The following is a 13,674-nucleotide window of genomic DNA, read 5'->3' as shown; positions in this document are numbered from 1 at the left end:
GGCTGAGTGCGTGACTGACTACACGTCACGAGATTAGTCGTGACATGTAACGGCGCTTGTGGGCAGTGGATCGGCCAAGTAAAGAGGACCCGTGGAAAGCAAGAACCGCAAGGTTGGGTTGGGTTGGGTTGGTTTTTAGATTTCGAGATCCGGTTTGGTTTTTATTTTAAAATTACATATTAGATTCAGATTTCTATTTTGGGAAAAAGAAAAAAAAACCAAGGATATATATATACCATTTTTATAACTTGATTTTTATTTTGGAAAAGAAAAAAAAAAACCAAGAATATATTACCATTATTATAACCAAGATACCCTTAAAACTTTTTGATTTACTGAAAAGATAACTCATAGGAAACAAGATCAAGGGCAAAGGTACGCCAGGCTAGGAGATGTTTTGAAATTTCTCTCTAGTCTTATTTGTCGTATGAAAAATATCAACACTTCCCCCTTCCTCATTCCCACAAATATTCTGAAATTTCCTCGTTCTTTTTCATATTTTTTGAAAATTTTCTTCTAGTCCATGTTTTATGTATGAAATATTAACAATTGATCCCCGATTGGGAAAAAAAATTTAATGGCAAAGACAATGGGTAAAAAAAATCATTGTATTTTGTGTGAAAATTTAGTTCTTGGCCCCTCTCTTCTCGATGTTAACTCCAGGCTCTACCCATGAACAAGATGCCAGTGAAGAACAAAACGTTTGACCCACCATTTTCTTTTTCGTTTTTGTCACAAAAAAAAAAAAGAAAAAGAAAAAACGAACATAGTTTTAGACTGAATATGTTCTTTGCGTCTCTCCATAACTAAACTTGAAATACCATTTGTAATTGTTTTAGATATGAATGAATAAATCAAATATATGCTTTGCGTCTCTCCATAATTAAACTTGAAATACCATTTGTAATTGTGTTAGATATGAATGAATAAATCAAAGTATTGTATGAATATACAGCATGATAACGTAGTATAGCATATTATTGATGTATCTGAACAGTAACTGAGTCTTCAGGTGAATTATCAGTTCCATTAATGTCTATAGGAACCGACGACAGCTCCTGCAAATCACTGGATTGTGTTATCAAACGGGTTCTTCCATTGGTTGATCCTTCTATTTGTGTGTTTTGCTCAACCTCTGCATCCATCCTTGGTTGCAAGTTCAATCCAGTAGAACTGGGTGCTGATGTCTGTGCAGAGCCAGATTTCCTACTGTTTGTTGCAAGGACAATGGATCCTCTACAAAGTGGGCATGTTGTGTTTGCTTGAAGCCAGTGATGAATACAGTCAATATGGAACACATGATTGCATGATGGAATCTGGTGCAGCTGCTCTTTCAGCTCAAACTCTCCCAGGCACACAGAACACCTGCTAAGCCAAAACCCATCATTGATTCACTAACAATTCAGCAAAAGATCACAAGAAGGCTTCTCTTCAGTTCAATATATCAGATCTCCAAAAACCCATGAATATAATGTATGAAATACTGTCTTCCTCACTTATCAGTAACTACTAAGCTTAGGGTTTTAGGGTTTATCTTTTTTCCCAAAAAAACTAGGACTTACTGTGACTCTCTGGATCTTACATCCTCATCAAACATGATCATGGGAAGCTTGGCCTTGAGTTCCTCTTTCTTGTGAACTGTGGAAGGCTATAAGTAAATAGCAAAAATGGAAACCAGAATGAGATTAGGCAATCTACAAAACAAAAAACATAAAAAGCCTGGATTCAACTAGTCTAACAGCAAAGCTCATAGTATCTTATTCCTGTAATAAGAATTAAATTCTTATAATTCAAACCCAGAAAAGGAAAGAGAAGGAGAGGTTACCAGGGGATCAGTGGCTTGATTTGATCTCCATGGAGGGTTTGCTGGGGAAGAAAAGAAACTAGAAGCCCTCCTCTTCAGGTAAAAGAGGTAAAACAAGAGAAATAGAATTATGGAGAAAAGGACTGGAACTGAAAATATGAAGGCTTGATAGAGCTTTAGTTGAATTGCTTGAGAATAGAGGTGTGGAGGACTGGGAGTACTTGGAAGACCCATTACTGATCTCCAGAATTCCAAAAATAAGAAAGATTGAGAGTGAAAACTGGTATGACAAAGATCTTTTGATTTGCAGAGATGGGAAAATTGTTGGAAACATGTTATGTTAAGTTGTATTTAATGGTGAGAGTGAAGTGAGATTCTGGGAGGATACATTGAAACCTGGGTATTGAAAATCTAGTCATCTTTGAGGTTGGGATATGAGTCCATGAATAAAGCAACTCTGTTGATTGGAATATACCTGGAGCTTTTCTTTTATCAACAATCCATGATGATATTCTCATCTTTTTTTAAGATGGGACCTGGGCATTTTCCATGACTCTCCACTAAGATTTTTAGCCCCACATAGGAAACAACAAGCATGGGCCTTAATCTCCTTTGATTATTTGTTTCTTTCCCTATTTCATAATTTCATCAATGAATAACAAACCTAGGTTATTGATTGGATTAAGGTTGAATGACTCTTGTAATCATGATATTAGTAAAGATTTTGCTAATAATGTCTGCTGATCAAGCACTGGCGAAGACAGATAGCGATACTAACCGGTTTGTCTCCTAATTTTCACATCACATTTACCAGACCTAACAAGCCTAGCAAATAAGCCACGCAACTGGGTGACAAGGTAGATTTTAACTTCTCAAAATTAAATTATTCGATGTATCTCCAAAAGAATGTTGGGATGTCGCACAAACATGAAGAAGAATACGAGTAAAATATATTCAAAACAGTAATAAATTTATCGTGATTCAGTAAAGTTGCCTACGTTTACTAGAGAGAAAACGAGATTCTACTATTTCTTGAAAATTTCACTACCCTCATACCTTATTAAATGCTACCATTTGCTTGCCTTGTTCTTTAATTTATCTAAAGAGACTGTCTATAGGAAAACCAAAACCATAATTCCACAATTATAACTCTACTATTGTAAAACTAATTGACTTAAAACTCATAACTGATAATGCTTTATGAGCTAATAGTTAGAAGAAGTCATGTCTCACCACTTTCTTTTGTTTTTAGTTCCTCTTCATTTAAGGCCCTACAAGGTGCAACTTGCCCTATTTGTCTAAGTAACCCTTTTAACTTTTATGCTATCATGGAGTCATCTCTTGTGTGTTGTGTTCATAGCTGACTTACAAATGTTTGGTCTTCCATGGAGAGCACTAGACATACCTTCTTTTGTACCTAATAATACCTTTTCAGACATAGAAAAACACATCAACTGTGAACAAAGTCATTCCTCTATTCACAACTATATTTTTCACATGCCAATCTGGTGGCAGAACAAACTTTTTGATAAAAAAAAACTTCATGTCATCAAACTTTAAAATGATATAAACAAACATGTAAGGACAATAGTTAGTACAGTTCAATTTATGATAAGAAGTATAGAAATCAAAATAAAATGATCAACAAACTTAACAATCATCCAACCTTGATTATTAAAACTAAGGTATCAAAAAGGTGCAAGTAGAAAGTGGGTACAGGTAACCAACGAGGGGTTGGTCCAAGTGGTAAGCAGCTTGGTCCGCTTAAACAAGGTTCCGGTATTGAAACCTTGTGCATGCAAAAAAACCCTACTGGGAGACTCACCCACCACAGCCAGGTGTATGACTCGGATCGAACACTGGATTAATCAGGGTAAAGCCTTGGAAATTGGGGTTGGCAAACCAGAAAAAAGAAAGTGGATATAGGTTTTTTCTTTTTCTTTCTATCTTCTTCTTCTTTTTCTTTTTCTCTTTTTTCTATTTTTTTTTAAGACCCATAGACATGGAATTTTCTTGAAAGTTTTTTATTCTATTTCTAAAACAAAATGAACTGCTGCACTGAACTTATAGTGAATTTGATGATCTCTTTTTTTATTTTATTTTATTTCAGTTGAATTATAAAATCCACTAAGAACAATAAACAATTGTATATATATTTCTGAATCTTAACAATAAAGTTATTAGATGGAGAATAGGCAAGCATGGTTGAAATGTTGCATAGGTTTAAATTAGTGGGGAATTCAACTAGAAATCTATTAATTTATGTAAGATATGACTTAGTGGTTTGTGGGTATATATGAGACAAAAAGGAAAAATAATGATATTTCGACGAGTTTGGCCATTCAGAATAAGAATGTCACCGTCGTGTAAAATGGCCATTATATCCTAAATAGTTTTTCATCATTTAATAAAAAAAAAAGTAACAATGTGTCACCTCCTAATATTTTTTGATGGTACAAGAAATCATTGCAACAAGTAATGTTACTTGATTTTAGGGTTAGTACTATTTACATTTGCATTTTTCCTTGGTTCAAGAAATTTATCATTTTTTGATTATGAGGATATAATAGATACTTCACATTATTGGAGGGAATAACTTGTTAACAAGGAAATAGATGATATTTTGATTTATTTTGAGGTGAAATTAATAAGGAAAATTTCCACTCCCTCTTCTTGAATTACCCCCAAATATTAATGTCAAACCCTTCAGTTATCTAATTTATCAACTAAAGTACCCCTATTATTGACATCGTTTTTTTCAAATAATTTTTATTTATCCATTTTTCTTATTACTTTTACATCTTAAGTTTGAAAATACTATCTATAAACCATATCTCTCAAACTTAATGAGGATATAAGATTCGAGGGGAAAGAAGTCATAGTCATAAATGGTAAAGAGCTATGAAGAAATGAGTCAAGTATAGTGTGTTTTGTTTAAGATTTTTTATTTTTTATTTTTTATGGTGCACACTTAAGTTGGGGCTAAATTCTTGATTGACCACTTAAGTGGAAAATTTCCAAACTGCCTACTTTTCACTTTTCATTTTTTTCAAAATTCCAACTTACTCGCTGTTAACTTTCTAAGCTTTGACCGTTAGTTTTTCAAATTTAAGTGGTCAATTAACCAAAACACCCTCTATTTGTCAAATTATTAAAATGCCCTCAGGCAATGTTTAAAGTATCCCATGATACTATACGATACTTGCTAATACATATCCATATTTGACCCAACCGATACAATACATCTCGATACGTTTCTCCATTGAATTACATTAAAATACATTAGTCAGAGCGATACAATACTCGATACAGGACGATACGTCTCTCAAAATCACCTGACCGATACGATACTCGATACCGATACTTTAAGCCTTGCCTCAGATGGATTTCCTCCCATTTTCTTTATGTCTTCACGAAGAAGCTTCTACGAACAAAGCACCATCTCATCCTCCTCCTCTGGCTTCGGCAACCAAAACCCTCACTCTACAAATGCTAACAAATAAGTTCCCCCCTCCTCATATTGGCAAAATCAGCATTTGTGCCTTGCAAAAGAAAAGCATAAATTCATTGAGCAGAGAGTAATTGATCTCCATAGAAATGCATGAAAAAAAGTCCTATTCCAATTCAAAACTCGAAAAAGTACGAATGGCAAGTGTTGCGTTTAGACCTTCTTCACGTCAGCTGGGTAGTTGGACGACCTCTTGAAGACTTCTCCAACTCAATATGAGTAGGTACGACGCCTGCACACTTAAAGGAAATTAGAGTGGCCGGACCTTGTGTTGGTCGAGAGACCTCCAATGTATTATTCATGTCTTTATGGATTAGTAACGCAATGGATTAACCATTATGCATCACTTGTCTCTTGAAGGTGTATGAGTCTCATTATGAATCATTTTGAATAATACATGAATTTGCACAATAAGATTGAGATGCATAAATCATTTTGAATAGTAGGTGTTGGACTAGGGGGCGTTGGGTAGTTGGGCGGGGGGGGGGGGGGGTTGAGGGGGTGTGTGTGGAGGCACATGTGCAAGGTCGAGGTGCATTGCATGGAGGCCCTAAGGGTGTGGTCAATGGTATACGAGGCGTTCACAAAGGCAGACCATCAAGCACCCTACATGCACTATGAATTGCAAGCTTCAAAGCCATAAATTGAAGCCAAAACGGAACCTAGGCAAACAACCAATGGGGTGTGTGTGTGATTGGGTGCACCAAATAACCCTTGCTGTACTTGATTTCTTCGATGAAAGCCCTTGTTGGCGGCGATGAGTGTTGATTGCACAAGTTGCAGGAGGAGGATTAGGTTGCAAAGGTTGTAGACTTTAGTCACAATGGTTAGGTTCAAAAGGAAATGGCGTTGGCCTTAGGGTTAGTGTGGGTAGTAGTTGGGAGGGATAGTGGGGGTTCGTCGGAAGTGGTCAGAGTTGTCAGAAGAGGAAGAGGTGGCTCAATGATGAAGCTTCTTCATGAAGTCAAGGGTAAAGGGAGGTAAAGTAAATTTTACAAAGGACTATTTCGGTCTTTACACACACAAGAGCGTATATTTGATTTTTCCAACCCTCACTTGATTGTCAAGCCTCTTGACCGTCAAGAGGGGTAATTTGAAATATTCTTAAGAGGTGCGATATAAAATATTTGGCATATAAGTGGGCAGTCAATAATTTAGCCCCCACTTAAGGGGGGGCCATGAATTAAACTCAAATTAACATTAGCATGGCAGGTGAAACACTGACAATTTGCCCCAATTTTATAGAAGTAAAAAAAAACAAATTACACTAAAATCCCATAATGAAGGCCTTAAAACACTAATATCCCGATTTTCTAATATCCGTTAAGTCATTGTCTATTATAAGGTTTTTTTTAATTAAAATAAAATAAATAATAATTTAACGATTTTCTGTGATAAATTGGGATTACATACGATTTTGCAGAGCTTGCTATGGCTCTGCGCGAACTCAGTGACTCACTCAACGTTGGTTACAAGGACGCAATTACCCTTCCAGCAATCTATCTTATCCAAAATTTGACAATCCAGTTGAGGTTCTTCACCGCTCTGCCTCGGAAAGCTTCAGCCTTTCAGTCATGGCATCGACTGCAATGGCTTCAACGCTCACCTCTTCTTCTTTCTGTCCTAAATTATTCTCCAACAATTTTACCTCTTCTTCGACGTTCTCCGTTCCGTCTGTTATTTCTATCACTCGTCATCTCAGACTTCGCCCTAGTAAATTCGAGCAGAAACAGAGGAATAGGCAAGGGAGTTCTATCGAAGCCCTAACCTTAGATTTCTCTGGTTCGTTCTTCGAAGGAGGAGTTGTTAGCGATGAACCACCAATAAGCCCACCTGGTTCATCCATTTCGGCGGCGGAGGACAAGGAGGAGCCTCAGTGTCCGCCTGGACTCCGGCAATACGAGACCATGGTCGTATTGAGACCCACCATGTCAGAGGACGAACGTCTCGCTCTCACCCAGAAGTACGAAGAGGTAACTCCTATACTTCGTCTTCTCCGATAATTCCTTTCTCTTAAGTTTATTTCTTTAAATTTTAATTGGATTTTCAAATTTTGAATTTTTAAATATTTGAAAAACCCTAATGGATTTCCGTCGGACTCTCTTTATGGCTCTAACCTAGAACTGAGTCCCATATGTACAGCGACTGAGATTTTTCAGTGTTTAGGAGTGCCATTTGCAAGATGGCTGGAAAGCAGAATAGATCCAATTGAATTTTTTTCTTGAGGTCTAAGTGAACTACAAGAAATAGCACTTACTGAAATATTTTAAAACGGGGAAGGAATTTCGTTTCTGTTCATAAATGTGGGTCTAGCCTAAATGCAGTACAGTTACCTTTGAACTGTTTCTATTAGCAAATGAACTGGCCAAATGCGTTTGCATAATGTTGCTTCAAAATTTGACTTTTGGCCAACTGGTTCGGTTAGAGACCGAATCTGGTTCCTAGATCTTGGAAAATAAATAAAGTGAATGTGGGCCGCCTCTTGAGGATGGAGAAGCCACCTCCAATGATTAAGTCAGATTCGGATGAACACAAATCCTTGTAGGGAGGAGTAAATGCTCCATGAAGCTGAAGAGAGAATGTCTTCTTGGGTAGTTGTAGGATAGTAAATGCCCGAGTTAATGTTTATCAAAAATTTACCCCATTCATTTGGAGTGTTTGTATATATATCACACTCATACCTCTAAAGTGGTGAAGATGCTTCGTAACCCTTGGATCTTTCGATCCCAGATGGAAGGTGACGATCACTAGAGATGTGTATCTTGATCAACAAGCTAGGTGCCCAAACTTCCCGAAGAAGTCTCAAGACATACAAAATCCCACCGAATATGATGATCAAATGTGCACTGACATAGACATGACAACAAGTCCAATCTTTGGCAGATAAAATGATAGGGTACAATACTTGAGAAAGCCTTTAGGCAAATGAGAAGCTTCTCGACAACATGCATTTAATGAATCTCAGTGCATTCAGTGCTAAAATTAATGCACTGATTGACGTCAGGAGTGAGATACAGAGAATCCTTTGGCAACGTTACTTTATTCGAGATGTGGCTTGTCGAACACTCACTGAGAGGCCATTTGAGAAGTCTCTCATGACAGCTGGCTATCACCAAGAAGCACTCTTCTCGAGAAGGCTTTTCTGCTAAGAAGTGCCTCGTCAAGAAGTGCCTTACAAACTTAACGAACTGAAAGACCGAACCAGGGTATTGGTTTGCTTGGTTCACCTAGGCCCCGTGGTTCAAACCAAACATTGATAACACATATACAAATTTTTAATATCATGGCATCGAGTGGAACCTTCTACTTATTGCACTCTTGATGGGGAAGTAGTATTTGAAATTCACAATTGGAAAGCGGTATCTATAGCTATTATGTGCTTGTGAATGGAAGCATCTAAATGTGAGACTCGTTGGCTTATTGCCATCATACAACCCAATTGCACTCAAGAAAAACATAATGTTAATTGTTGACACCCTTGAAAGAAGTGCTCATTCCCTCCTGTTGCTATACATTAGTATTTAGGGCAAATTACATATAGACCCCCTAGATTTTCAATCAATTACATTTACTACTAATAAAAAATCAATTACAAATGTCCCCTTGCTGTTAAGAATTGAGTTAAGGGATGATGTCACCACTAAATAAAAATTCAAAAGACCAATTTTGCCCTTCTTTGTTTAGGCATTTCTCATAATATAAATTTTAACTCCAATATTAAATGACTAAAATGCATTTAAAAATTACTAAAGAAATGGGTGAAGGGATTTCCTCTTCACCAGCTTCTTTCCTTAACCTTGCCAGAAATCACCCATTGGCCCCACCCTACCGGAAACCACCGCCATATAAACAAATTTCCGGGGGTTAAGGAAAGAGATGGGTGAAGAGGAAATCCCTTCTCCCACTAGTTTAGTAATTTTTAGGGCATTTTAGTCATTTAGTATTGGAGTTGAAATTGCTATTATGAGAAATGCCTAAACAAAGAAGGGTAAAGTTGGCCTTTTGAATTTTTATTTAGTGGTGACATTGTCACTTAACCCAAATCTTAACAGCAAAGGTGCATTTGTAATTGATTGCAAATCCAGGGGGTTTATATGTAATTTTCCCTGGTATTTAATTTATCTATTTATCTTAATGGATTTATGTTCGTTAGCAATTGTTCCAATCTCCCGTAGTAGATATGATTAGCAAACAGCTTGTGCTTTCAGCATTGATGCTTTTGACTAGAAGCTGATTAATTGGAAGGCCTCTTTGATTATCTTAAATTTCAAATATGCTTTCTTTACCTATGCACTTTTTTGCATGAGTTATTGCAATTCGCGCAATGATGTTGATTGCTTCTTGATCTTCATTTACTTGGGAGTTCTCCAACTCTGTTGAACTGTTTGTATGAATTTTCTGGTTGACACTTTAAATGCATGAGAAGAAGAATATACTGATTTCCTATTCGATGAAATTGAGGATTTTCACCACCCAGATGATAGTGGGATCCTACAATGTTCTTGTAGCGGAGCTGTGCATGGCTGCCTGTACAGACATTTCAATAAATGCATGGAAGGACATGTATGGATATTCTAAATTCCCACATAGACATATAAGAGTCAATTAAAAATACAAAATGGCAAGTACAGCTTGAGATCCATCACATTGACATGCCTATTGGTCTTCTGATGACTTGGTTCATATAGTTGGCAAGTCAAAAGGTTTTGCTGAGAAACCAAATTCAGATAGCATATGTATTCCATTACATAAGGAGCAAAACTCCCAGTTCAAATTGTCAATGGTATCTGCTTTCATTGTTTTTGTTTGGGAAATCAAATGCTAACCAGTCTGGTGCCTTGTGTAGCTCCTACTCCTAGATACACATGGTGCCTTGACCACCTGGGGTTTCTACTTTTGGCTGGGAGCAAGACAGTCATTTCCAGGCAGACAACACGCCTTGTGTGTCTAAGCATGGGAACCATGCAAGATTGGATAGTATTCTTTTTTCTGTTTATTTTTTTTAATTGAAGATATGTACTGTTGGAGTTCCTGCTTTTGCATGTGGTAAACACTTTGGGAAGGAAAGTGAATTTTGTACCCCCAGCAAATTCATAATGAATTCTTTGACTGGTATGATAATTGTTGAACACAAACTAGATTCCTACTGTATTTGGGAAGAGACTGGGGATTTCTTTTCCTCACTACCCATTGGCCTTATGTGCCAATAACCAACACCTGATGTAACCTAAACTTAGAGTCTTCTGTCAGATATCACCTGACCTTCTGTTATTTTATTTTGAGCTGGATATGAGTTCAGCTGAAATACTGAATACTTGCTGGTTTCTTCACTGAAAAAAAAAAAAATAATTCTGGCCAGAAGTAAAAGTGTATTATTTCCACTGATTTGTACAACTTTGAGCTGTATCTTCATGGATCCAAGTGATGTAGGTGTTAGCTAAAGCCGGATTAAACTGACATTCATCATTTTTGTCCTGCAGTTGCTTGTTGCTGGGGGTGGCATGTACATCGAGGTATTTAACAGAGGAGTTATTCCACTTGCTTATAGCATCAAGAAGAAAAACAGGGCCGGAGAGAGCAACACCTATTTGGATGGTATCTACCTCCTTTTCACCTATTTCACTAAACCGGAGTCCACTTCTGCACTTGAATCAACCTTTGAATGCTGATGACGATGTTATTCGATCCTCAACCTTTAAGATAAGGAAGAGAAAGTATTAGATTATGTTGATACTGTCTCTTCAGGGGGAAGAGAGAGTTCATGGTCCAGGATCTGTCTCAAATGGCATCAAAATTTATGGAATTCAGTGTACTTGAATCTAAGTCCATGGGAGTAGGATGTAGGAATGTTTTTCTTGCACAGGTTTCATCCAGTTCAAGGATCATCTTGTAAGGTGAAGGTTTGTCATCAAGGGACACAGAGGAGACAAAAATCACTGCCAGATCTCTCCCTTCTGGAACAACAATGGATGAAAAATTAGTTGATTGGGGCTTTGTATGTCTTTGTGATTCATTCATTTGTGTCATAACTCATAATCATAAGATGCTTTACTAGCAGTTGCAATTGATCTCATGTAGCAAGTTTGTACATGCCTAAATGGATCAAAGCCCCCCCCCCCCAAAGAATAGAAAAGAGAGGGATGAATGGGGGGGGGGAGGGAAGGAATTAAATATTGAGCCCCAAAAGTTTCATTACTCATGTAAGTGTTCATGTTCAATAATGGCAGACATATAAACCATACTTTTGGGCTTTGTAGAATCATAGGACATAATGATTGGCTTGGATTGACTGAAACCTGTGAATTTATTTTCCCTTTTCTCCTTTTAAAATGTTCGAGAAAAACTCAAACATTACAAATTGATCCCATTACAGTAGAACCAGAAGAACTGTTCTGCCATTGGATTTGACCAGGTAACAGGAAACCAGAGTCCTGGGTTTGATTTTTGGAATGAATGGCTGGTGTTAGAATCCCTGTCTGATTCAGAAATAGTGAGTGTCTATTTGCATTTGTTTAGCTGTTCGCCTCTATCACTAAAATACTGGGGTAGTTGGGTTAATGATCCATTTTTAGATTTTGGATGATTTGACACGGCTGTCACTCATTTATGTTTGCTGTCATTTGAAGACAGAGGTCTCCTTCTCTACCCCATCGTCATAGATTCATGAAATGCAAATGGGCAACTGGGGCTTGGAGGTATTAAAGCTTTTTGGTACAAAATCAAAACCAGACGAAGATGATGGTAACAAACTAACAATAAATAGAGATTTGACCCCCAAAAAAATTTTAAAAAATAGAGATTTAGGGTCCCTCTACCCATAATAAAGCTATATTGGGCAGGTTGGCGTGGAAGATTTGGTCAAATCAGGAAAGTTATTGGTTTAAAATTTTCAAATCATTGTATTTTCCTAACTCTAATTTCCTCAAGCTTCAATTGGTAATTGTCCTTCTTGGGTTTTGAGGGGAGTGATGGTTTGTAGGGAAGTTCTACAAAGTCGCTTGGTTTGGATTGTAGGTTTGGGTGATCACATTAACGTGTGGGAGGACTCGTGTCTGAAAACTACCTGGAATTTTAAAATTCAGCATAAAGAGTCTGAGGCAAGAAAATATATTACCAAAGTGCATGAGCTCAAGAAGAGAGGAAATGGAGAGTTGATTTGGTTTAGAATACCTTTCATCCAGATAATTCAAAAGAAATATTGAAAATAAAGCTAGGATTATTTCAAATGGATGACCATCAAGTATAGGGTTCAGTAAAGAATGAGGTTTTCTCAACAAAATCAGCGTATCGCCATTTATGTAATCCAAAGGAGCATGAAAATGAAGTGAATGTAATGGCTAATATCCCTCTGCAACTGTGGAGGAATGTTTGGGCTTGCAATGCCCCTCCAAAGGTGAGAAGTTTTATTTGGAGAGCATGTAATCGTGCTCTCACTTCTGGTATTAATATGAAAAAGAGGGGTCTACTGAGATACTCGAACTGGCAACAATGTGGGCATGCTAAGAATCATAAAATCATCTCTTCATGGAGCGCCATTTTGCTAGATCGGTGTGGTTTGGTTTGACATTCTCCTATTTTCCTCCCCCTATTAGCCCATATTTTCGTCAATATGTTATGGATTGAATGAAGCAAAGTTGGCCAGGTGAAAAGAGAGGTCATCTTGCGGGGTTAGTTGCCTTGATTTGTTGGCAATTATGGCTATCAAGAAATGAAAACTTCTCGACAATAGGTGCTGCAAAGAGCTTCTGATCAATTCTAGGAATTATGTAATTTTAAACCCCTTGTTGTTCGTCCTTTAGGTGTTGCTTTAGCGAAGAAACCTGCAAGTCGAAGACATGGTCTCCCCCTTCAGCTGAGTATGTGAAACTCAGCTCTGACGCAACGTTGCTGGATTCCAAAGGTGGTTTGGGCTTCATTGTTAGGAACTCAAGTGGAATGCAACTTGTTGCGACTTCCATTCTAGCTGATTTCTCTAAAGTAATCGAAGGTGAGGCCTTGGCGCTAAGAGAGGGGCTTCTACAATGTCTTAGTGAGGACTTTAGATGGGTGAAAGTGGAGGTGGATTGTCTACCTTTAGCTAATATTGTTAATGGGATAGCGAAGGCTCCCACATTATTAGCAATGTGGTTGAAGACATCAAATTCTTAACTTCTAAGTTTTTAGGTTGTATGTTTGTTTATTCTCCAAGGGAAACTAACAGTTGTGCTAACTCCCTAGCAAGGATGGTTGTCTTTGTTTCGAGTAGGGTTGACCGGCCTAGTTCCACGTCTTGGTTATCCAAGCTTTATATCTCAAATGTTTGTTCTTATTTCTTCTCAAGGTTCAAGATAACTCACTAGATCCTTGGAATCAATCAAGGAAG

The 13,674-nt window shown here is 37.4% G+C and overlaps 2 protein-coding genes across 2 annotated transcripts; one reads left to right on the top strand and one right to left on the bottom strand.

Annotated features, from left to right (window-relative positions):
• Positions 1-570: 570 nt before the first annotated feature.
• LOC149030387 (putative E3 ubiquitin-protein ligase RHA4A) lies at positions 571-2,241 on the bottom strand. The gene is made up of 3 exons (XM_089152856.1): positions 1,826-2,241; positions 1,563-1,648; positions 571-1,365 (listed from the first exon to the last, which is right to left on the bottom strand). The coding sequence occupies exons 1-3, from the start codon at positions 2,036-2,038 to the stop codon at positions 978-980; spliced, it is 687 nt and encodes a 228-aa protein (XP_089008982.1). The 5' UTR covers positions 2,039-2,241; the 3' UTR covers positions 571-977.
• A 4,572-nt stretch (positions 2,242-6,813) lies between these two features.
• LOC149030386 (Translation elongation factor EF1B/ribosomal protein S6 family protein) lies at positions 6,814-11,407 on the top strand. The gene is given in 3 exon segments (XM_089142687.1): positions 6,814-7,285; positions 10,793-10,969; positions 10,971-11,407. Coding segments are annotated over 3 exon segments (639 nt in total). The 5' UTR covers positions 6,814-6,886; the 3' UTR covers positions 11,034-11,407.
• The last annotated feature ends 2,267 nt before the right edge of the window (positions 11,408-13,674 follow it).

The sequence above is a fragment of the Hakea prostrata genome, chromosome 1, assembly GCF_041222555.1.
Source record: "Hakea prostrata isolate BN-2017 chromosome 1, UWA_Hpros_2, whole genome shotgun sequence".
Classification (NCBI taxonomy): Eukaryota; Viridiplantae; Streptophyta; class Magnoliopsida; order Proteales; family Proteaceae; genus Hakea; species Hakea prostrata.
This window is presented reverse-complemented; position numbering and strand designations above follow the sequence as displayed.